Source organism: Oncorhynchus mykiss, chromosome 18, assembly GCF_013265735.2.
Source record: "Oncorhynchus mykiss isolate Arlee chromosome 18, USDA_OmykA_1.1, whole genome shotgun sequence".
In the NCBI taxonomy this organism is placed as follows: Eukaryota; Metazoa; Chordata; class Actinopteri; order Salmoniformes; family Salmonidae; genus Oncorhynchus; species Oncorhynchus mykiss.
The window spans coordinates 63,626,979-63,653,228 of NC_048582.1; the positions used below are offsets into that span (position 1 = coordinate 63,626,979).

The following is a 26,250-nucleotide window of genomic DNA, read 5'->3' on the forward strand; positions in this document are numbered from 1 at the left end:
CAACAGTGCAGTTCAAGAAGAGTTAAGAAAATATTTACCAAATAAACTAAAGTAAAAAATTATAAAAGTAACACAATAAATAAACAGCGAGTAGCAGCAGGGTAAAAAACAAATGGGGGGGGTCAATGTAAATAGTCTGGTGGCCATTTGATTAATTGTTCAGGACTCTTATGACTTGGGGGTAGAAGCTGTTAAGGAGCCTTTTGGTCCTAGACTTGGCGCTCCGGTACCGCTTGCTGTGCGGTAGCAGAGAAACCAGTCTATGACTTGGGTGACTGGAGTCTCTGACAATTTTATGGGCTTTCCTCTGACACTATTATTATATTGGTCCTGGATGGCAGGAAGCTTGGCCCAGGTGATGTACTGGGCCATACGCACTACCTTCTGTAGCGCCTTACGATCAGATACCGAGCAGTTGCCGTACCAGGCAGTGATGCAAAGGGTCAGGATGCTCTCGATGGTGCAGCTGTAGAACTTTTTGAGGATCTGAGGACCCATGCCAAATCTTTTCAGTCTCCTGAGGGGAAAAGGTTTTATCGTGCCCTCTTCACGACTGTCTTTGTGTGTTTGGACCATGATAGTTCTTTGGTGATGTGGTGATGTGGACACCAAGGAACTTGAAACTCTCGACACGCTCCACTACAGCCCCGTTGATGTTAATTCTGCCCTCCTTTTCCTCTAGTCCACGATCAGCTCCTTTGCCTTGCCCACATTGAAGGAGAGGTTGTTGTCCTGGCAGCACACTGCCAGTTCTCTGACCTCCTCCCTATAGAACCCATTGCCCTTTGTGGTTGTGAACACTGGGGTCCACTTACAAAAAACAAATCGAGACTCTGCATGCAGAATTCTGACAAAATATCCCTCTTGTATAACATAAAACACCAACTAACCCATGCAGAGCAGAATGTCGCAAAGCTAACTAAAAAGCAGCATTCCCCAAGAGAGGATGACTTTCACTTTAGCAGTGATAAATTCATGAACTTCTTTGAGGAAAAGATTATGATTATTAGAAAGCAAATTACGGACTCCTCCTTAAATCTGCGTATTCCTTCAAAGCTCAGTTGTCCTGAGTCTGCACAACTCTGCCAGGACCTAGGATCAAGAGAGACGCTCAAGTGTTTTAGTACTATATCTCTTGACACAATGATGAAAATAATCATGGCCTCTAAACCTTCAAGCTGCATACTGGACCCTATTCCAACTAAACTACTGAAAGAGCTGCTTCCTGTGCTTGGCCCTCCTATGTTGAACATAATAAACGGCTCTCTATCCACCGGATGTGTACCAAACTCACTAAAAGTGGCAGTAATAAAGCCTCTCTTGAAAAAGCCAAACCTTGACCCAGAAAATATAAAAAACTATCGGCCTATATCGAATCTTCCATTCCTCTCAAAAATTTTAGAAAAGGCTGTTGCGCAACAACTCACTGCCTTCCTGAAGACAAACAATGTATACGAAATGCTTCAGTCTGGTTTTAGACCCCATCATAGCAATGAGACGGCACTTGTGAAGGTGGTAAATGACATTTTAATGGCATCGGATCGAGGCTCTGCATCTGTCCTTGTGCTCCTAGACCTTAGTGCTGCTTTTGATACCATCGATCACCACATTCTTTTGGAGAGATTGGAAACCCAAATTGGTCTACACGGACAAGTTCTGGCCTGGTTTAGATCTTATCTGTCGGAAAGATATCAGTTTGTCTCTGTGAATGGTTTGTCCTCTGACAAATCAACTGTAAATTTCGGTGTTCCTCAAGGTTCCGTTTTAGGACCACTATTGTTTTCACTATATATTTTACCTCTTGGGGATGTTATTCGAAAACATAATGTTAACTTTCACTGCTATGCGGATGACACACAGCTGTACATCTCAATTAAACATGGTGAAGCCCCAAAATTGCCCTTGCTAGAAGAATGTGTTTCGGACATAAGGAAGTGGATGGCTGCAAACTTTCTACTTTTAAACTCGGACAAAACAGAGATGCTTGTTCTAGGTCCCAAGAAACAAAGAGATCTTCTGTTGAATCTGACAATTAATCTTAATGGTTGTACAGTCGTCTCAAATAAAACTGTGAAGGACCTCGGCGTTACTCTGGACCCTGATCTCTCTTTTGAAGAACATATCAAGACCATTTCAAGGACAGCTTTTTTCCATCTACGTAACATTGCAAAAATCAGAAACTTTCTGTCCAAAAATGATGCAGAAAAATTAATCCATGCTTTTGTCACTTCTAGGTTAGACTACTGCAATGCTCTACTTTCCGGCTACCCGGATAAAGCACTGAATAAACTTCAGTTAGTGCTAAATACGGCTGCTAGAATCCTGACTAGAACCAAAAAAATGTGATCATATTACTCCAGTGCTAGCCTCTCTACACTGGCTTCCTGTCAAAGCAAGGGCTGATTTCAAGGTTTTACTGCTAACCTACAAAGCATTACATGGGCTTGCTCCTACCTATCTCTCTGATTTGGTCCTGCCGTACATACCTACACGTACGCTACGGTCACAAGACGCAGGCCTCCTAATTGTCCCTAGAATTTTCCCTAGAACAGCTGGAGGCAGGGCTTTCTCCTATAGAGCTCCATTTTTATGGAACGGTCTGCCTACCCATGTCAGAGACGCAAACTCGGTCTCAACCTTTAAGTCTCTACTGAAGACTCATCTCTTCAGTGGGTCATATGATTGAGTGTAGTCTGGCCCAGGAGTGGGAGGGTGAACGGAAAGGCTCTGGAGCAACGAACCGCCCTTGCTGTCTTTGCCTGGCCGGTTCCCGTCTTTCCACTGGGATTCTCTGCCTCTAACCCTATTACAGGGGCTGAGTCACTGGCTTTACTGGGGCTCTCTCATGCCGTCCCTGGAGGGGGTGCGTCACCTGAGTGGGTTGAGTCACTGATGTGGTCATCCTGTCTGGGTTGGCGCCCCCCCCCCCCCCCCCTTGGGTTGTGCCGTGGCAGAGGTCTTTGTGGGCTATACTCAGCCTTGTCTCAGGATGGTAAGTTGGTGGTTGAAGATATCCCTCTAGTGGTGTGGGGGCTGTGCTTTGGCAAAGTGGGTGGGGTTATATCCTTCCTGTTTGGCCCTGTCCGGGGGTGTCCTCGGAGTGGGCCACAGTGTCTCCTGACCCCTCCTGTCTCAGCCTCCAGTATTTATGCTGCAGTAGTTTATGTGTCGGGGGGCTAGGGTCAGTTTGTTATATCTGGAGTACTTCTCCTGTCCTATTTGGTGTCCTGTGTGAATCTAAGTGTGTGTTCTCTAATTCTCTCCTTCTCTCTTTCTCTCTCTCGGAGGACCTGAGCCCTAGGACCATGCCCCAGGACTACCTGACATGATGACTCCTTGCTGTCCCCAGTCCACCTGGCTGTGCTGCTGCTCCAGTTTCAACTGTTCTGCCTTATTATTATTCGACCATGCTGGTCATTTATGAACATTTGAACATCTTGGCCATGTTCTGTTATAATCTTCACCCGGCACAGCCAGAAGAGGACTGGCCATCCCACATATGCTCTCTCTAATTCTTTATTTCTTTCTCTCTCTCGGAGGACCTGAGCCCTAGGACCATGCCCCAGGAATACCTGACATGATGACTCCTTGCTGTCCCCAGTCCACCTGGCTGTGCTGCTGCTCCAGTTTCAACTGTTCTGCCTTATTATTATTCGACCATGCTGGTCATTTATGAACATTTGAACATCTTGGCCATGTTCTGTTATAATCTCCACCCGGCACAGCCAGAAGAGGACTGGCCATCCCACATATGCTCTCTCTAATTCTTTCTTTCTTTCTCTCTCTCGGAGGACCTGAGCCCTAGGACCATGCCCCAGGAATACCTGACATGATGACTCCTTGCTGTCCCCAGTCCACCTGACTGTGCTGCTGCTCCAGTTTCAACTATTCTGCCTTATTATTATTCGACCATGTTGGTCATTTATGAACATTTGAACATCTTGACCATGTTTTGTTATAATCTCCACCCGGCACAGCCAGAAGAGGACTGGCCACCCCACATAGCCTGGTTCCTCTCTAGGTTTCTTCCTAGGTTTTGGCCTTTCTAGGGAGTTTTTCCTAGCCACCGTGCTTCTACACCTGCATTGCTTGCTGTTTGGGGTTTTAGGCTGGGTTTCTGTACAGCACTTTGAGATATCAGCTGATGTACGAAGGGCTATATAAATAAATTTGATTTGATTTGATTTGAATTTGGCCGATACCCGCTAATTATACAAATCCAGAACAGAGACGTTAAAAATCTACAACAAACTAAAAGGAAGCAATTCGCAAACCTTCCATAACAAAGCCATCACCTACAGAGAGATTCATCTGGAGAAGAGCAGCCTAAGCAAGCTGGTCCTGGGGCTCTGTTCACAAACACAAACCGAGCCCCAGGATGTATGACCATATTAGAGACGCATACACTGCTCAACAAAAATAATGGGCACACTTAAACAACACAATGTAACTCCAAGTCAATCACACTTCAAACTGTCCACTTAGGAAGCAACACTGATTGACAATAAATTTCACAATCTGTTGTGCAAATGGAATAGACAACAGGTGGAAATTATAGGCCATTAGCAAGACACCCCCAATAAAGGAGTGGTTCTGCAGGTGATAACCACAGACCACTTCTCAGTTCCTATGCTTCCTGGCTGATGTTTTGGTCACTTTTGAATGCTGGCGGTGCTTTCACTCTAGTGGTAGCATGAGACGGAGTCTACAACCCACACAAGTGGCTCAGGTGACAGACGTGACAGTCTGGAGACGCCGTGGAGAACGTTCTGCTGCCTGCAACATCCTCCAGCATGACCGGTTTGGAGGTGGGTCAGTCATGGTGTGGGGTGGCATTTCTTTGGGGGGCCGCACAGCCTGTGCTCGCCAGAGGTAGCCTGACTGCCATTAGGTACCAAGATGAGATCTTCAGACCCCTTGTGAGACCATATGCTGGTGCGGTTGGCCCTGGGTTCCTCCTAATGCAAGACAATGCTAGACCTCATGTGGCTGGAGTGTGTCAGAAGTTCCTGCAAGAGGAAGGCATTGATGCTATGGACTGGCCCGCCCGTTCCCCAGACCTGAATCCAATTGAGCACATCTGGGACATCATGTCTCGCTCCATCCACCAACGCCACGTTGCACCACAGACTGTCCAGGAGTTGGCGGATTCTTTAGTCCAGGTCTGGGAGGAGATCCCTCAGGAGACCATCCGCCACCTCATCAAGAGCACACCTAGGCATTGTAGGGAGGTCATACAGGCACGTGGAGGCCACACACACTACTGAGCCTCATTTTGACTTGTTTTAAGGACATTACATCAAAGTTGGATCAGCCTGTAGTGTGGTTTTCCACTTTAATTTTGAGTGTGACTCCAAATCCAGACCTCAATGGGTTGATACATTTGATTTCCATTGATCATTTTTGTGTGATTTTGTTGTCAGCACATTCAACTATGTAAAGAAAAAAGTATTTAATAAGAATATTTTCATTAATTCAGATCTAGGATGTGTTATTTTAGTGTTCCCTTGATTTTTTTGAGCAGTGTATTTCCCTCAGATTACACAGATCCACAAATACTTATAAAAGTAAATAAAATTTTGATAAACTTCCATATCTATTAGGTGAAATACCACAGTGTGCCAACAGCATTATTTGTGTTCTCTTGCCACAAGGGCAACCAGTGAAGAATTGTAAATTGTAAATCGAACCCATATTTATGTTTTTTTTATTTTCCCTTTTGTGCTTTAACTATTTGCACATCATTAAAACACGGTATATAGACACAAAATGTCTTTATTCCTTTGTCTCTATTCCACTGTTGTTTATTATCCATTTCCCTTCCTTTGACAATGTAAACGTGTGTTTCCAATAAATCCCCTTAAATTGAATTGAGACAGAGAGAGAGAGATCGAGAGAGAGAAAAAGAAAATAGACACACTCATCGGGATACATATTTTAATATTTCAACGGGTCTGTGAATAATTCAGAAGGAAACGTTAATATTATAACAGAACCTCAAATGAGTGACTGATATGTGACAATATGATGACACTGTCAGGTTGGTGGCTGCATATGAGTGAGGAGAGAAAAAAATACAGTGTGGGTGTGTGTGTGTGTGTGTGCGTGTGTGTGTGTGTGTGTGGGTGTGTGTGTGTGTGCGTGCCGTGTGTGCGTGTGTGTGTGTGCGTGTGTGTGTGTGTGTGTGTGTGCGCGTGCTGTGTGTTTGTGTGTGTGTGTGTGTGTGTGTGTGTGTGTGTCGTGTGTGTGTGTGTGTGTGTGTGTGTGTGCTTGTGTGTGTGTGTGCTGTGTGCGTGTGTGTGTGTGTGTGTGCCGTGTGTGTGTGCGTGTGTGTGGTGTATGTGTATGGTGTGTGCCGTGTGTGTGTGTGTGTGTGTGGTGTATGTGTATGGTGTGTGTGTGTGTGTGTGTGTGTGTGTGTGTGTGTGCCGTATGCGTATGGTGTGTGTGTGTGTGTGTGTGTGCCGTGTGTGTGTGCGTGTGTGTGTGTGTGTGCCGTGTGTGTGTGCGTGTGTGTGTTTGTGTGTGTGCCGTGTGTGTGTGCCGTGTGTGTGTGTGTGTGTGGTGTATGTGTATGGTGTGTGTGTGTGTGGTGTATGTGTATGGTGTGTGTGTGTGCGGTGGTGTAAAGTACTTCAGTTGAAATACTTCGATGTACTACTACTTAAGTCATTTTTTGTTGTGTCTGTACATTACGTCACTATCTATATTAACACATTTTCCTTTTATGTTTAATTCACTACATTCCTCAAGAAAATCTAACTTGTTTCTCCTTAATTTTCCCTGACATTTAGAATGCTCAGGAAGGACAGCAATATGGTCTGATTCAAACACCTTTTAAATATAATGCATTGTCATCCCTACTGTCTCTAACCTGCGGACTCACTAAAAAAGAAATACTGTGTTTTGTAAATTATTTGTATGTATGAGTGTTGGAGTGTGCCCCTGGCACAATAAAAATAACAAATTGTGCTTCCTGGTTTGCATAATATAAGGAATTTGATGTATAGCATTTGCTTTTACTTAAAATTTTACTCAAGTATGACAATTTAGTACTTTTTCCACCACAATACTTAAGTACATTTAAAACCCCGATACTTTTAGACTTTTACTAGGTGAATTTCATTTTCTATTAAGGTATCTATACTTTTACTAGGTGAATTTCATTTTCTATTAAGGTATCTATACTTTTACTAGGTGAATTTCATTTTCTATTAAGGTATCTATACTTTTACTAGGTGAATTTCATTTTCTATTAAGGTATCTATACTTTTACTCAACTATGACGATTGGGTACTTTTTCTACCAATGTGTGCGTGTGTGTGTTTGTGAGTGTGTGTGTGTACCTGCGTTTTAGTGTGTGTACATATGAGTGAGGTGTCTACGTGTGTGTGTGTATGTGTGTGTGTTTTCCAGCAGGTGTGCACTCGTGTGTTGGCGGACGACGTAATTTGCCAGAGCTATTGTTTGCTGCAGAGCCTTTTATAAAGCCCATGGAAGTTGATTTATTGTGCAGCATTCATTAGGAGGCTGACACTTCACAATTTATGCAAAAGTAGGTCACAGAGTATCGATCAAGAGCCCTGATCTGGAACATAGTGTGTGTGTGTGTGTGTGTGTGTGTGTCTCCCTCCTCGACAAGGCCAAATGAAAATACTGTAACTAAGGCCCTCTTAATGCACTCACAATCCCCTCTCAACAAACCCTCGTACACACCCTCTCAACACACAGCACACACACTAATTGCACTTAGGCCCCACATTAAACTCTCTACGTTCACAGGGGAGAGACCAGACCAGAGGTAACATAATATTCCTTAATGAAGTCAGATACCAAATCAAATTCCAAACTGTTATTAATAGTTGAGGTGTTTACATTCTACCTATCCATGTCAGATCTAAATATGGAGGTGGTCATCAAATACTAATAATTCTAATAATATGGGGTACTATCTAACAAGAGCAATCAGTCAGCGGAGGGAAGGAGGGATAGAGGGAGGTAGAGCGAGAGGGAGGGACAGGGAGGGAGAGACAGAGAGTGAGGGAAGGAGGGAGAGAGGGAAGGAGGGAGAGGGAAGGAGGGTGAGAGGGAGAGAGGGAGGTAGAGCGAGAGAGAGGGACAGGGAGGGAGGGAGAGACAGAGAGTGGGGGAAGGAGAGAGAGAGGGAAGGAGGGAGAGAGGGAAGGAGGGAGAGGGAAGGAGGGTGAGAGGGAGAGAGGGAGGTAGAGCGAGAGAGAGGGACAGGGAGGGAGGGGGAGACAGAGATTGGGGTAAGGAGGGAAGGAGAGAGAGAGGGAAGGAGAGAGAGAGGGAAGGAGGGTGAGAGGGAGAGAGGGAGGTAGAGCGAGAGAGAGGGACAGGGAGGGAGGGAGAGACAGAGAGTGAGGGAAGGAGGGAGAGAGGGAAGGAGGGAGAGAGGGAAGGAGAGAGAGAGGGAAGGAGGGAGAGAGGGAGAGAGGACGATGCTGGTGACACTGCCTCTGATTGCAGAGACAGGATTTAAATTAGGGGGTGAAGTATGAACATAGTATTTGTCTCTTACAGAGAGGAACACGGTCGATGCAGAGTGTGACCCACAGGGAGAAGCTCAGCCAGCCTGACAGCAAATACCTGCATTGTGAGTGTGTGTGTGAGTGTGTGTGTTTGTGTCAGAACTCTGCCTGTTACAGTATATTTACTCCTTTAACTGTTTACGTCACCTCCTTCCCTCTGGGGTGTCTAGTCTCCTCCTTCCCTCTGGGGTGTCTAGTCTCCTCCTTCACTCTGGGGTGTCTAGTCTCCTCCTTCCCTCTGGGGTGTCTAGTCTCCTCCTTCCCTCTGGGGTGTCTAGTCTCCTCCTTCCCTCTGGGGTGTCTAGTCACCTCCTTCCCTCTGGGGTGTCTAGTCTCCTCCTCCCCTCTGGGGTGTCTAGTCTCCTCCTTCCCTCTGGGGTGTCTAGTCTCCTCCTTCCCTCTGGGGTGTCTAGTCACCTCCTTCCCTCTGGGGTGTCTAGTCACCTCCTTCCCTCTGGGGTGTCTAGTCACCTCCTTCCCTCTGGGGTGTCTAGTCACCTCCTTCCCTCTGGGGTGTCTAGTCTCCTCCTTCCCTCTGGGGTGTCTAGTCTCCTCCTTCCCTCTGGGGTGTCTAGTCTCCTCCTTCCCTCTGGGGTGTCTAGTCTCCTCCTTCCCTCTGGGGTGTCTAGTCTCCTCCTTCCCTCTGGGGTGTCTAGTCTCCTCCTTCCCTCTGGGGTGTATAGTCTCCTCCTTCCCTCTGGGGTGTCTAGTCACCTCCTTCCCTCTGGGGTGTCTAGTCTCCTCCTTCCCTCTGGGGTGTCTAGTCTCCTCCTTCCCTCTGGGGTGTCTAGTGTCCTCCTTCCCTCTGGGGTGTCTAGTCACCTCCTTCCCTCTGGGGTGTCTAGTCACCTCCTTCCCTCTGGGGTGTCTAGTCACCTCCTTCCCTCTGGGGTGTCTAGTCACCTCCTTCCCTCTGGGGTGTCTAGTCTCCTCCTTCCCTCTGGGGTGTCTAGTCTCCTCCTTCCCTCTGGGGTGTCTAGTCACCTCCTTCACTCTGGGGTGTCTAGTCACCTCCTTCACTCTGGGGTGTCTAGTCACCTCCTCCACTCTGGGGTGTCTAGTCACCTCATTCCCTCTGGGGTGTCTAGTCACCTCCTTCCCTCTGGGGTGTCTAGTCACCTCCTTTACTCTGGGGTGTCTAGTCACCTCCTTCACTCTGGGGTGTCTAGTCACCTCCTCCACTCTGGGGTGTATAGTCTGCTCCTTCCCTCTGGGGTGTCTAGTCACCTCCTTCCCTCTGGGGTGTCTAGTCACCTCCTTCACTCTGGGGTGTCTAGTCTCCTCCTTCACTCTGGGGTGTCTAGTCTCCTCCTTCCCTCTGGGGTGTCTAGTCTCCTCCTCCCCTCTGGGGTGTCTAGTCTCCTCCTTCCCTCTGGGGTGTCTAGTCACCTCCTTCCCTCTGGGGTGTCTAGTCACCTCCTTCCCTCTGGGGTGTCTAGTCTCCTCCTTCCCTCTGGGGTGTCTAGTCTCCTCCTTCCCTCTGGGGTGTCTAGTCTCCTCCTTCCCTCTGGGGTGTCTAGTCTCCTCCTTCCCTCTGGGGTGTCTAATCTCCTCCTTCCCTCTGGGGTGTCTAGTCCCCTCCTTCCCTCTGGGGTGTCTAGTCTCCTCCTTCCCTCTGGGGTGTCTAGTCTCCTCCTTCCCTCTGGGGTGTCTAGTCACCTCCTTCCCTCTGGGGTGTCTAGTCACCTCCTTCCCTCTGGGGTGTCTAGTCACCTCCTTCCCTCTGGGGTGTCTAGTCACCTCCTTCCCTCTGGGGTGTCTAGTCTCCTCCTTCCCTCTGGGGTGTCTAGTCTCCTCCTTCCCTCTGGGGTGTCTAGTCACCTCCTTCACTCTGGGGTGTCTAGTCACCTCCTTCACTCTGGGGTGTCTAGTCACCTCATTCCCTCTGGGGTGTCTAGTCACCTCCTTCCCTCTGGGGTGTCTAGTCACCTCCTTCACTCTGGGGTGTCTAGTCACCTCCTTCACTCTGGGGTGTCTAGTCACCTCCTCCACTCTGGGGTGTATAGTCTGCTCCTTCCCTCTGGGGTGTCTAGTCACCTCCTTCCCTCTGGGGTGTCTAGTCACCTCCTTCACTCTGGGGTGTCTAGTCACCTCCTTCCCTCTGGGGTGTCTAGTCACCTCCTTCACTCTGGGGTGTCTAGTCTCCTCCTTCCCTCTGGGGTGTCTAGTCACCTCCTTCTCTCTGGGGTGTCTAGTCACCTCCTTCCCTCTGGGGTGTCTAGTCACCTCCTTCCCTCTGGGGTGTCTAGTCACCTCCTTCCCTCTGGGGTGTCTAGTCACCTCCTTCCCTTTGGGGTGTCTAGTCACCTCCTTCACTCTGGGGTGTCTAGTCACCTCCTTCACTCTGGGGTGTCTAGTCACCTCCTTCACTCTGGGGTGTCTAGTCACCTCCTTCACTCTGGGGTGTCTAGTCACCTCCTTCACTCTGGGGTGTCTAGTCACCTCCTTCCCTCTGGGGTGTCTAGTCACCTCCTTCCCTCTGGGGTGTCTAGTCACCTCCTTCCCTCTGGGGTGTCTAGTCATTTATCTCCACATCCTTTTTTTAATTGTTTGGCGGTTTTTGATTCAATTGAACATGTTCCACATGGAGGGTAGTGCTATTAGAGGAGGTGACGTGTGTGTGTGTGTGTCAAATCAAATCTACATGTATTTGTCTCATGCTTCGTAAACAACAGGTGTAGACGAACAGTGAAATGCTTAATTACTTCATTTCCAACAATGCAGAGTTAAATATAAAGATAGCTCTGATAGCCATGATGAAACCGGGGCTTTATAAGCCGCTTCGCCAGTTACCACAGTCCCCCTAATGAATGACTAGAATGTTCAAAGCTAATGAGGGTTCCGAGGGCACAGAAAACATTCCAATCAAACGGCAAGGTTTTGAAAGGAAAGGATCTGCTGTGTATTAGCACAGGTTAATGGGACCCAGAGTAATTACAATAACCAGCTAATTGGACAGAGCTGTTCCATTTTCTCTGCCTTAATCACCTGGTGTGATTTCTCAGTGGCGGCTTTAATTCGGTCAAACTGCCGGAGCGATCTTGTATCCATGTAAGCAACAAATTACAATGGAATGATTTGGACTGATCTCTTTCCCAGTGATCAAACGTGTTCGGAAATGAGTGAGAGAGTTCTGCCTGCTCTGATAGAAGAAGCTGCTGGGCTTCCATTTTAGATTAGAATGGGCTAATCAGGTTATCCAAGACCATATCGCTCTCAAAGTCCGCTCTGCTCTGACGAAAGTCTTGCGTGAAAGGAACAGTGTAAGTAGCATACTCATCTATCTTTTAAAATGTCAACCCTAAAGCTGAAAATCCTATATTCAGCTACTAGAAGAAAAGAAGAAGCAGGATTTTATCAGACAGGGATTGAAGTATTAAGGCAAGGAGATATATAGAAATAGGAAATGAACATTGTATTAAAATGGCACCCACCTCGTCCTGAAGTTCACCGGATGAGGATGTCCATCATAAAGCGATAAAAAGTCATACTCCTCCTCCACAGCGAAGGACTGAAAGACAATTTGAATTCGGTTCCCCTCCTCTGCTACAATTACCCATGTACAGTTAGCCCCATTGGGGTACCCATACGGAAAACCTGGGCTTTCAATGGTGCCATTACGACCTTTCAGCATCCCACCACACGTATATATGAAACCTGGAGAGGAGAGAGGAGATAACAGATGAGCATTATTTGGGAGGCGTCTATATAATTGACTCATAGTGCACATGACAAGCAACACAATGATGTAATCACTGCGGTATAGTTATCACCATTATGCGGGAAAAACAGAGATTTGACAAAAAAAAGCAGAGTAAAAAATAACTACAACTTTAACGCACAAAAACATATATGTGGATAAACTAAACTCAGATACAGTGTTCCTCTGTAGCTCAGTTGGTAGAGCATGCCTCTCTTCCATTCTCAGGGGACCACTCAAACACACAACATTTATGCACAACTGACTGTAAGCCACTTCGGATGAACGCGGCTGCTAAGTGGCATATATTACTTAAGTGATAATGCCCTCAAAGCCGTTGTTTGGAGGATATGTTGGCATGGGTGTTGTTAACCGTGACAATATATCCTCCAAACACCGGCTTTGAGGGCATTATCACTTTAATACAACGGGTTACCAACATACTTAAATACTGATTAGCATATTTTCACAAAAAAAAATTATTGTGATGAATTCATTCAGACTATTTCATCCTTTCACAAGATATAGTCATGAAAAACAAATGTAGGGTTGCTACCCAAGCCGGCTGGTCATTCGTTCTATTGGTTCGATGGTCAGAGACGCGACCCAGTCGTTCAGTCTTTTTGTTCTGTATCTATGGACGTGACCCAGTCGTTCGTTTTAAATGTTCCATTGCCAAACAGGCTGGCAACATTTTCATCCCTTGCTTGCTGACTAGCCAACTACGGCTAACTTACAGTCACGCCAAACAGAGCAGATAGAATAACAACAGTCGCTGCATTTGTTTAAGATTTTTTATAGTGAGATTTATTTGGATAAATCCATAACAACGAGCTAATGAGGCACAATTTTGCCTAGCATTGAAAATGTGCTTTCTTGTTAGGACAATGTTGTTCATAGCAGATAGCAAACAACACAACTAACATAATAACTTCAAACTGAAGCTGGAAAGATGGCAAACTAGCTTGTTTTACCTTGTTTCAATTGACATTTCTTTTCATACATCCATAAAAGTGATGCCAGCTGATTCATGATTTTGGCTAGCTGAGAAACACTGCCTGCCTCTCTCTCTTGTCCCGACCACTACAAGTTCACTAATATGGGACAGTTGAAGATCGAATTTGAATATTGAAACAATGTTGCAAATGACGGAGAGACAGACAGGACGGTGAAAACATAAATGTTAGTCTAAAAGAAATGTGAGATAATGTCTAGATGCTTTTTTATAGTGGAGATCAAGTTCATAAAGTGACTGGTTAGGCTGATGAGACAGTGGATAGCTCAGTCATATTGAACAGTAAATAGGCATTGTAACGTCATAGATTTCATTTAGTCGATGGTAACTTGTGGAATAGACACTGGCTGGAATGCACTGTTAACCAATCAGCATTCAGGATTAGATCCGCCATTGTATAAAGTTTGTTATAAAATGGGTGGGTCGAGCTCTGAATGCTGATTGGCTGACAGCCGTGGTATATCAGACCGTATACCATGGGAATGATAAAAACATTTATTTTTGCTCCACTAATTACTTTGGTAACCAGTTTATAATAGCAATAAGGCACCTCGGAGGGTTTGTAGTATATGGCCAATATACCACGGCTAAGACCTGTATCCAGGCACTCCGTGTTGCGTTGTGCCAGAGAGCAGCCCTTAGCCGTGCTATGTTGACTATATACCAAACCATCTCAGGCTTTATTGCTTAAATATACCACGGCTGTCAGCCAATCAGCATTCAGGGCTTGAACCACCCAGTTCATATTACTGTATGGCAGATGTCTCATCTAAAAGCATATTGATAAAGATACAGATAAAATATAGTGCAACCCTTTCCAGAAACCCTACTGTACTGCTATATACCGTATGTAGCAGGTGCCTGATCGGGAGTCTAGCAGTGTGCTCTTGCTGCATACAGTGACACAGACACACAGACACCATGTCCTGCATGGGGAGAGCCAGCAGGCCGCCACAATCACGCCCAGCATGCCGCCCCTAGAATATCAGTCTCAGCTAGATGCATGTCCAATGCCATGCTGTGTACTGTGCTTTACTTTGGGAGGAAGACTTGCTCTGCTATTTAAACACAGAGAACTTACACAACACCACTACTGCACTGCTGCATCGCTTAGACCCTTTCTCATGGGCTTGAAGTAAAACACAATCATGATTCAATATGGAGACTGTATCCCTGGATCTCAGTAACCCTAGGTCAGAATAACCCTGATTCAGAATAACCCTGGGTCAGAATAACTGTGGATCAGAAGAGTCCTGGGTCAAAATAACCCTGGGTCAGAAGAGTCCTGGGTCAGAGTAACCCTGGGTCAGAATAACCCTGGATCAAAAGAGTCCTGGATCAGAGTAACCCTGGGTCAGAATAACCCTGGATCAGAAGAGTCCTGGATCAGAGTAACCCTGGATCAGAAGAGTCCTGGATCAGAGTAACCCTGGGTCAGAATAACCCTGGATCAGAAGAGTCCTGGATCAGAGTAACCCTGGGTCAGAATAACCCTGGATCAGAAGAGTCCTGGGTCAGAATAACCCTGGATCAGAATAACCCTGGATCAGAAGAGTCCTGGATCAGAGTAACCCTGGGTTTGAATAACCCTGGATCAGAAGAGTCCTGGGTCAGAATAACCCTGGGTCAGAATAACCCTGGATCAGAATAACCCTGGATCAGAAGAGTCCTGAGTCAGAATAACCCTGGATCAGAAGAGTCCTGGATCAGAAGAATGCCTAATGGTAGAAGCACTTTTTCCAGCCCTGTGGCCTTCGTGGTATAATGGCTTCAGAATGGCTGACCTCCAGATGATCTATACAGACTCCAGGCCTCCATGTCCTGGATGAACCCTGGTATTCTTTCAGCTCCATTGTTAGCAAAAGCCTCCCATTCACATTGTCTTTCAATGGAGTTCAATGGAAAATACTCCAAGCAAAGGCTCACATTGATAGTTTAAATTTGAGTTATTCTCAATCAAAACAGTAACCGATGCCAGTATATTAATGGGAATTTGGTATTATATTCTAGGTTTATTAATGGTATTATATTCTAGGTTCATCAATGGTATTTTATTCTAGGTTTATGAATGGGAAATTGGTATTATATTGAAGGTTTATCAATGGCGTTATATTCTAGGTTTATTAATGGAATTATATTAATAGGTTTATTAATGGTATTATATTCTAGGTTTATTAATGGTATTATTTTCAATGTTTATTAATGGTATTATATTCTACAGTGGCTTGCGAAAGTATTCACTCCCCTTGGCATTTTTCCTATTTTGTTGCCTTACAACCTGGAATTAAAATAGATTTTTGGGGGGTTTGTATCATTTCATTAACACAACATGGCTACCACTTTGAAGATGCACTATATTTTTTATTGTGAAATCCAGCGAGAAATATGAAAGAAAAGAAAACGTGAGAGTGCATAACTATTCACCCCCTCCCAAAGTCAATACTTTGTAGAGCCACCTTTTCCAGCAATTACAGCAATTGTCTCTATAAGCTTGGCACATCTAGCAACTGCGATTTCTGCCCATTCTTCAAGGCAAAACTGCTCCAGCTCCTTCAAGTTGGATGGGTTCCGCTGGTGTCTCAATTGGATTGAGGTCTGGGCTTTGACTAGGCCATTCCAAGACATCTAAATGTTTCCCCATAAACCACTCAAGTGTTTCTTTAGCAGTATGCTTAGGATCATTGGAAGATGAACCTCTGTCCCAGTCTCAAATCTCTGGATGACTGAAACAGGTTTCCCTCAAGAGTTTTCCTGTATTTAGCGCCATCCAACATTCCTTCAATTCTGACCAGTTTCCCAGTCCCTGCCGATGAAAAACATCCCCACAGCATGATGCTGCCACCACCATGCTTCACTGTGGGGATGGTGTTCTCGGGGTGATGAGAGGTGTTGGGTTTGCGCCAAACATAGTGTTTATCTTGATGGCCAAAAAGCTAGAATCTCCCACATGCCTTTTTTTGCAAAAACTTTAAGCAATGGCTTTTTTTCAGACCACTCTTCTGTAAAGCCCATCTCTGTGGAGTGTACAGCTTAAAGTGGTCCTATGGACAGATACTCCAATCTCCGCTGTGGAGCATTGCAGCTTCTTCAGGGTTATCTATGGTCTCTTTGTTGCCTCTCTGATTAATGCCCTTCTTGCCTGGTATGTGAGTTGTGGTGGGCAGCCCTCTCTTTGTTTGTTATGGTGCTATATTCGTTCCATTTTAAATAATGGATTTAATGGTGCTCCGTGGGATGTTCAAAATTTCTGATATTTTTTTATCACCCAACCCTGATGTACTTCTCCACAACTTTGTCCCTGACCTGTTCGTAGAGCTCCTTGGTCTTCATGGTGTCACGTGCTTGGTGGTGCCCCTAGCTTAGTGGTGTTGCAGACTCTGGGGCCTTTCAGAACAGGTGTATATATACTGAGATCATGTGACAGATCATGTGACACTTAAATAAAGTCCACCTATGTGCAATCTAACTAATTATGTGACTTCTGAAGGTAATTGGTTGCACTAAATCTTATTTAAGGGCTTCATAGCAAAGGGTAAATACAGTGCCTTGCGAAAGTATTCGGCCCCCTTGAACTTTGCGACCTTTTGCCACGTTTCAGGCTTCAAACATAAAGATATAAAACTGTATTTTTTTGTGAAGAATTAACAACAAGTGGGACACAATCATGAAGTGGAACGACATTTATTGAATATTTCAAACTTTTTTAACATCTCAAAAACTGAAAAATTGGGCGTGCAAAATTATTCAGCCCCTTTACTTTCAGTGCAGCAAACTCTCTCCAGAAGTTCAGTGAGGATCTCTGAATGATCCAATGTTGACCTAAATGACTAATGATGATAAATACAATCCACCTGTGTGTAATCAAGTCTCCGTATAAATGCACCTGCACTGTGATAGTCTCAGAGGTCCATTAAAAGCGCAGAGAGCATCATGAAGAACAAGGAACACACCAGGCAGGTCCGAGATACTGTTGTGAAGAAGTTTAAAGCCGGATTTGGATACAAATAGATTTCCCAAGCTTTAAACATCCCAAGGAGCACTGTGCAAGCGATAATATTGAAATGGAAGGAGTATCAGACCACTGCAAATCTACCAAGACCTGGCCGTCCATATAAACTTTCAGCTCATACAAGGAGAAGACTGATCAGAGATGCAGCCAAGAGGCCCATAATCACTCTGGATGAACTGCAGAGATCTACAGCTGAGGTGGGAGACTCTGTCCATAGGACAACAATCAGTCGTATATTGCACAAATCTGGCCTTTATGGAAGAGTGGCAAGAAGAAAGCCATTTCTTAAAGATTTCCATAAAAAGTGTTGTTTAAAGTTTGCCACAAGCCACCTGGGAGACACACCAAACATGTGGAAGAAGGTGCTCTGGTCAGATGAAACCAAAATTGAACTTTTTGGCAACAATGCAAAACCTTATGTTTGGCGTAAAAGCAACACAGCTGAACACACCATCCGCACTGTCAAACATGGTGGTGGCAGCATCATGGTTTGGGCCTGCTTTTCTTCAGCAGGGACAGGGAAGATGGTTAAAATTGATGGGAAGATGGATGGAGCCAAATACAGGACCATTCTGGAAGAAAACCTGATGGAGTCTGCAAAAGACCTGAGACTGGGACGGAGATTTGTCTTCCAACAAGACAATGATCCAAAACATAAAGCAAACATAAAGCAAAATGGTTCAAGAATAAACATATCCAGTTGTTAGAATGGCCAAGTCAAAGTCCAGACCTGAATCCAATCAAGAATCTGTGGAAAGAACTGAAAACTGCTGTTCACAAATGCTCTCCATCCAACCTCATTGAGCTCAAGCTGTTTTGCAAGGAGGAATGGGAAAAAATTTCAGTCTCTCGATGTGCAAAACTGATAGAGACATACCCCAAGCGACTTACAGCTGTAATCGCAGCAAAAGGTGGCGCTACAAAGTATTAACTTAAGGGGGCTGAATAATTTTGCACGCCCAATTTTTCAGTTTTTGATTTGTTAAAAAAGTTTGAAATATCCAATAAATGTCGTTCCACTTCATGATTGTGTCCTACTTGTTGTTGATTCTTCACAAAAACTTTATGTTTGAAGCCTTGTTTTTTAAAACAAGTCATTTTTTTCACTTCACTAATTTGGATTATTTTGTGTATGTCCATTACTGTAACGTTCGTCGTCTTCCTCTGATGAGGAGTAAGAGAGGTTGGACCAATTTGCAGCGTGGTATTCGCCCATTTTAATAAGACGAACTTAACACTACACAAATACAAAATAACAAAGGGAAACAAACGAAACGGTCCCGTTTGGTAACAAACACTAACACGGAAAATAATCACTCACAACTCAAAAGTGAAACCAGGCTACCTAAATATGGTTCTCAATCAGGGACAACGATAAACAGCTGCCTCTGATTGAGAACAATACCAGGCAAAACACAGAAATCCCAAAACATAGAAAAAGGAACATAGACCACCCACCAAACTCACGCCCTGACCATACTAAAACAAAGACATAATAAAATAACTAAGGTCAGAACGTGACAGCATCCCCCCCCCCCCCCCCCCCCCCCCCCAAAGGTGCGGACTCCGGGCGCAAAAACTAAACCTAAACCTATAGGGGAGGGTCTGGGTGGGTGTCTGTCCACGGTGGTGGTGGCGGCTCTGGCGCGGGACGTGGACCCCACTCCACCATAGTCCTTCTCCGCCTCTTTACCTGCCTCCGGTGCCTCTTTAACGCGGCGACCCTCCCCGCCGACCTCGGGCTGGGGACCCAAGCCACGGGTCACGAATGGACGGGAGATTCCGGCAGCACCGGACGGACGGGAGACCCGTGTGACCCGGCCCGAGGAGACGCACTGGAGACCAGATGAGCTGAGCCGGCTTCATGGCACCTGGCTCGATGCCGAACCTAACCCGGCTGATACGAGGTGCTGCTAAGTATCGCACCGGGCTATGCCTGCGCACCGGGGACACCGTGCGCCTCACGGCATAACACGGTGCCTGCCCGGTCCCTCTCTCTCCACGGTAAGCACGGGGAGTTGGCGCTGGTCTCCTACCTGACTTCGCCACACTCCCCGTGTGTATCCCCCAAAAACGTTTTGGGTCTGCCACTCGGGCTTCCAGCCGCGCTGCCTCCTCATACCACCGCCTCTCGGCTTTCGCTGCCTCCAGCTCAGCCTTAGGGCGGCGATATTCTCCAGCCTGTGCCCAGGGTCCCTTTCCGTCCAGAATCTCCTCCCATGTCCAGGAGTCCCGAGAGCTGCTGCTCCCCTTTACCACGCTGCTTGGTCCTTTGGTGGTGGGTGTTTCTGTAACGGCTGTCTTCCTCCTCCTCCGACGAGTAGTAAGGATCGGAGGACCAATGTGCAGCGTGCTACGTGTTCATGCTCTTTATTAAAACAAGCGAACACTGAAACGAAACAATAAACGACACGTGAAATATCCAACCGAAACAGTTCCGTGTGGAACACACAGACACAGCAAATAAACACCCACGAAACACAAGTGGGAAAAGGCTACCTAAGTGTGATTCTCAATCAGAGACAACTAACGACACCTGCCTCTTGATTGAGAACCATACCAGGCCAAACGCAAACACAACATAGAAAACGGAACATAGACAACCCACCCAACTCACGCCCTGACCATACTAAAACAAAGACAAATCAAAGGAACTAAGGTCAGAACGTGACAATTACATGAAATCCTAAAAAAATCTATTTAAATTACAGGTTGTAATGCAACAAAATAGTAAAAATGGCAAGGAAGATTAATACTTTTGCAAGGCGCTGTCTGTCTATTAATGGTATCATATTTTAATTATTAATCCAGATAATTAATGGTATTTTATTGCATGTCTATTATTGGTATTATATTCTAGATAATTAATGGTATTATATTGTATGTCTATTAATGTCACATTCGTCGCATAGAGGAGACCAAGGCGCAGCGTGATATGAATACATTCTTCTTTAAATAAAGAAAAAACACTAAACAAACTAACAAAACGAACGTGAGTGCTAACATGCAACTACATAGACAAAAACCCACAAAACCAAAATGGAAAATCAGGGACAACGATAAACAGCTGCCTCTGATTGGGAACCAATTCAGGCCACCATAGACCTACATTACCTAGACATACAAAACCCCATTGATATACAAAAACCCAAGACAGGACAAAAACACACATGCTCACCCTCGTCACACCCTGACCAGACCAAAATATTACATAAAACATAGATAACTAAGGTCAGGGCGTGACAGTGCCCCCCCCCCCTCCCCAAAGGTGGGACTCCCGACCGCAAACCTGAACTTATAGGGGAGGGTCCGGGTGGGCATCTACCCTCAGTGGCGGCTCTGGTTCTGGATGCTGCCCCCTTCTTTACACTGAGTCCGCTCTTGTAGCACTGCCCCGTGGATCATCGCCGGAGGCTCTGAACTGCGGATCCTCGCTGTAGGCCCCGGGCTGGGAACCCTCGCTGCGTGGACCATCGCTGGATGTTCTGGACGCTCTGGACTGCCGAGGCGCATTGTAGGCCTGGTGCGTGGTGCCGGCACTGGTGGTACTGGGCTGGTAACACGCACCTCAGGGCGAGTGCGGGGAGGAGGAACAGGGCGTACTGGACTCTGGAGGCGCACTGGAAGCCTGGTGCGTGGTGTCGGCACTGGTGGTACTGGGCTGGTGACACACACCTCAGGGCGAGTGTGGGACATACTGGACTGGGGAGGCGCACTGGAGGTCTGGAGTGTAGAGCTGACACAACCCGTCCTGGCTGGATGTTTATTTTCGCCCTTCGAATGCAGGGCACAGGACGCACTGGGTTGTGCAGACTCACCGGAAACACAGTACGCAGAGCCGGCTCAGGATATCATGGTCCAAAGAGGTAAACCCCATTTTTTTTATTGGGGCTGCCTCTCGGGCTTCCGTGCTAGCTGTGTACCTTCATATCTTCGCCGCTCCTCTATTCTCCGGTATTTCTCCTCGTAGTATCGCCGTTCCACAGTCGCTGCGTCTCTCTCCTCCTTAGGACAGCGATACTCCCCCGGCGATGTCCAGGGTCCTGCTCCATCTAATATCTCCTCCCAGGTCCATCTCCCCATTAAGCGCTGTTCCTCCTTTTCACGCCGCTTGGTCCTGGTTTGGTGGGTTATTCTGTCACGTTCACCGTATAGAGGAGACCAAGGCGCAGCGTGATATTCTTTACATTCTTCTTTAAATAAAGAAAGAACACTAAACAAACTACCAAAACGAACGTGCAGCTATAAAGACCGAGTGTCTCACAAAACCAAAATGGAAAATGGCAACCTGAATAGGATCCCCAATCAGGGACAACGACAAACAGCTGCCTCTGATTGGGAACCAATTCAGGCCACCATAGACCTACATTACCTAGACATACAAAAAACCCATTGATATACAAAAACCCTAGGCAGGACATAAACACACATACCCACCCTCGTCACACCCTGACCTGACCAAAATAATACATAAAACATAGATAACTAAGGTCAGGGCGTGACAATTAATGCTATTATATTGTATATTTATTAATGGTATTATATTGTATACCTATTAATGGTATTATATTGTATACCTATTAATGGTATTATATTGTATGACTATTAATGGTATTATATTGTATAACTATTAATGGTATTATATTGTATAACTATTAATGGTATTATATTGTATATCTATGAATGGTATATTTTAGATTATTAATGGCATTATATTCTAGATAATTAATGGTATTAAATTCTAGACCTACTGTCCAGTACACACAGATATCCCCATTGGCTGGGTGGTGATGTTAAATTCATATAAATCGCTGCTGAAGATGATGCTCCCCCGAAATACGAAAGGACAGAATCAATTTGAACCCTGTCCAAGTTAATTCCAGGGGAACATACATTTTTCTGGAGGTGAAGTATGTTTGTGATCTGCTAAAGGTTGCACATAGTATCACACAGTAGTAGGGGTAGCCTTGCAGGGCATCGGTTTCTCTTGGCATTGGGGAAGTAATACACTCCAGTGATCACATATTATCCACACCGTGAGAGGAATAGATCAGGGAGCCATCTGGAGAGATAGCTGCTGACAACACTGCCCTTCTCTGCATGTCTCCTTCTGCTACCAATGAGATCACACACGCAAGCACGCACGTACGCACGCACACACACGCATACACACACGCACACACACACACACACACATCCAATCTTCACATTATATCTGTGTTACTGGTTGTGAACATATGGTTAACACTGTGTAGTGTATAGCATGATCTCCGTGCTTGTGTGCTAGTATCCATATAATCCATAGGGATCCATAGAAGTAGGAATTAGAATAGGAATAATTTAATAGGATCTCTATGAAGGGATCATACAGAGACCGGTAGGAGACATGGTCTGCTGTGTTATCAGACATGCTCAGACAGGCCCAGACAGGCCCAGACGTGATCAGACAGGCCCAGACGTGCCCAGACATGCTCAGCCATGCTCAGACATGCCCCGACATGCCCAGACGTGTTCAGACATGCCCAGACATGCTTTTAGTATGGTACGCGGCACAGGAGGTTGGTGGCGCCTTAATTGGGGAGGACAGGCTCATGATAATGGCTGGAGAGGAATAAATGACATGGTATCAAACTCATCAAACACATGGTTTCCATGGTTTCCATGTGTTTGATACCATTCCATGCACTCCATTTCAGCCGTTACTATGAGCTGTCCTCCCCTCAGCAGCCTCTTGTGGTACACGGCATGCACGCATGGCTAACTGTCTGCTTCCTGCTCTCCCTGGTTTTTCCTGGTCTTGTCCGTGATTCGCTGTGAAGGGCCAATGTGGCTCACAGCTCTAATTGCACCACATACTGTACTGCCACGGGAGGGATGGGGCATGACAGATGAGCATATGAAGTCACAGGTTGCGTACCAAATGACACCCTGTTCCCTATTTAGTGCACTACTTTGAACCAGGGCCCATAGGGCTTGGGTCAAAAGCAGTGTATTATATAGGGAATACGGTGTCATTTGGGGTACACCCACACAGCCACAGATATCCAGTAGCAACTGTTGAGTGTTAATAGGTCTGGACGCAATCAACGCCCGAACAGACAGAGGAGTATGTGGGGGGTAAAGTCGTTGAGGATTGCCTGGGACTCAAACATTGGGGGAGCTAGCGTTTGTTGACATGTTTTGTCATTGGAATCGTTAGCTAGCCTGAGAAGGTGAAAAGCTGCCATTGCTGGGAGGACGTCACTATAGAAATCTGGATGAAATATGACAACAGTCCAGACAAAAGCCTGCTTAAAATTAGCAAGAGTATTTAACTTTACAGTAGTACAGGCATAGTGTCACGGATCCCTCCGGAACATTCATTACGCACACCTCGCCCCTATTCCCAGTGATTAGTAATTGTTTAAGTGTGCCCTTGGTTTACCATTGTCCTGTCTATTATTGTTACAATGTCTGTTGGTTCGTGTGAGTACCTGTGCTGTGTGTTTTGGCTTTCGTGCCATTGTGGTTTGCCTAGATGATTACTGGTCTCGGCCCGTGTGTTAATCATTGTGCGCTTGTGTTATATATTCGAGGTACTCCTCGCTCTTCTGTTTGGGTTTCTACCCTGTGTTTTGTTACGTGTTTGTTTGGTCTTCGTCCCCGTGCCTTTACACGGCACTCCGTGATTTGGGTGCAATAAAAAAAACTATTACGCATTCCTGCGCCTGTCTCCCGAATCATTCATACCAAATGTGACACGTAGTGATTCTTGAAAATAATATACTGCAGAGAGGGGGAGAGAGAGAGGGGAGAGAGAGATGTACTATTTATCCTCTCCACCACTCCCCTTAAGGGTTAATTAATGTAAGGGTGGTGAAAGGAGGGCTTTTTCCCCGACTGTGTGAACACTGTGGAGCTATCTAGAACCTATGTGAGCCCGGGGTATGAATGATGAATCATCATGGTCATGGACGCCAGTTCGATTTTTTTGGAGGAGGGAGATTTTCAGATGTTTTTTCTGGATTTAAGACGATGAAGCAGTTTAGTGGAAACATCCCTGTCTTCCCGCAGTCTCTTTTCCATCTCATTTACCAATACACAGTTTCCAATTAACGAGTGCAATGCGGAATCCACCTACGTCTAGAGGGAGTTTTTTAAAACCACCTCAGAGGCTCAACGGCGCGAGCCGAGAATGACACACAAATGACACACTACTTTAGGCTCTCTGGTTGAAAGTGGTGCACTATATAGGGAATAGGGTGCCATTTGGAACACAGACGGAAGCCTGGCATGGGATGGAAGCCGCTTAAAAGTGAGGAGCACTGCGTTGGGCGTTGGTGGTGTATAGTCCTACCGAATGACTGAACACAAACTGTTCCACAAAGCTATCTGAGAAAGATGGAGGAAGAGACACGACTAGTTTGAATAGTGCAGCTGTATACACTTAGCCAAGGACCGAGTATGCCTAATACAGAGTATGCCTAGTAACAAAACACATTTCTTTCCAAAGCTAAATATAAAGCCTTAAAGAAGCAATCAGCAGTTGAAATAATAACAAAGGGCCCTCCAAGCCCCTGTTTGAGTAAAAATCTGAGAGATGGGGCTGGAGAAAAGTAACCACTCTCAAAATCATAGACAGGGCTATTGATACAATGACTGACCATCCATTATATAAAATGTAAAATGTTTGAGGCTATACAGTGTTTGTTTACATTTACTTTGTTTACAAGCATTGGAGTAACACAATCTTATAATTTGGGTTCTGACAGGGTACAGCAGTTGAAGTAAAGACATGAGGCATTTATAAGTTATATTCTTCAAGAATCAATGGGTACATCTCATTAATTTACAAGTAAAAAAAAACGTATGTAGCAATTGCAGATTGCACCTTTAAAGGGTGACACAACGCATCTGTGACTTGACATGATTCTAGAACACGCATTTCACAGTCCTAACCATCAAATCTGCCATTTCCATAGACCTAATTACCAAACGCCATGTTTGTCAACGTTTAGTGTCATTAACTAAACCCAGTGGCTTGCCAGCAATTAGTGACAGTGATGCTGTACTGTATGTACACATTATCCAAGCCTCAATGCACTCACATGGGCCGTTTGAACATGTTGGTCATCTACTGTCCACTCTCAACCTCCATGGCTAAAGCTGAAGGGTACGACAGGAGCTCTAAGGTAGAGGTCTGCACAACTGATTTCTTCACCCGCGGTTCCCGTCCGCACCCGCGGTTCCCGTCCGCACCCGCGGTTCCCGTCCGCACCCGCGGTTCCCGTCCGCACCCGCGGTTCCCGTCCGTTCCCGTCCGCACCCGCGGTTCCCGTCCGCACCCGCGGTTCCCGTCCGCACCCACGGTTTCCGTCCGCACCCACGGTTCCCGTCCGCACCCACAGTTCCCGTCCGCACCCGCAGCTTTTCATACCTCACTGCTGCCACCGCTGGATTTCTTTCGACTCAAACCTGGTACCACAAGAACTGGTCACCGAACCCAACCACTGTCCTGGAAGATTATATGAAGCATATGTGACTTGCTAGCCATGGTCCCAGCAATTGTGTATCCCTACAGGCAATATCAAAATGTGCAAAAATAACCTAAAAAAATAGGTTAAATTACTAAAGATTCTCACGTTGCCCATTATATTAGGTTATTGGTACTGCTGGGCTACATCTGCGAATAGAATAGAAGTAGCTTGACGAGAGCAGATTTAGAGAGACCTGCACTTTCTCGTTTTATAGCCTGCCTTTTAGGAGGACGATTTGCAAGCAGAGACAAATAAATGGTTAATCAATATTTATTGAAAATTAAAAGGTGCAAAGTTCTCTCACCATGGTAGCCTATGCGTGCCTTGCGCCTTTTCCTTTTATTATTATTATCACATTTTTGGAATGCACCTTGACTCAAGTTGGTTGAGCATCTTCCACTTCTTTCCATTATCAATATTTACAGACACTGTAGTAAACTAGAGTCTATTCATATTTA

The 26,250-nt window shown here is 45.8% G+C and overlaps 1 protein-coding gene across 1 annotated transcript in view; it reads right to left on the reverse strand.

The window, feature by feature from the left end:
- Positions 1-26,250, reverse strand: part of csmd3b (CUB and Sushi multiple domains 3b) — an 826,488-nt gene that overhangs the window by 693,744 nt on the left and 106,494 nt on the right. The window contains exon 2 of the mRNA XM_036953488.1: positions 11,987-12,209. Coding sequence (XP_036809383.1) covers positions 11,987-12,209 — 223 coding nt within the window. The remainder of the gene's footprint in view (positions 1-11,986; positions 12,210-26,250) is intronic.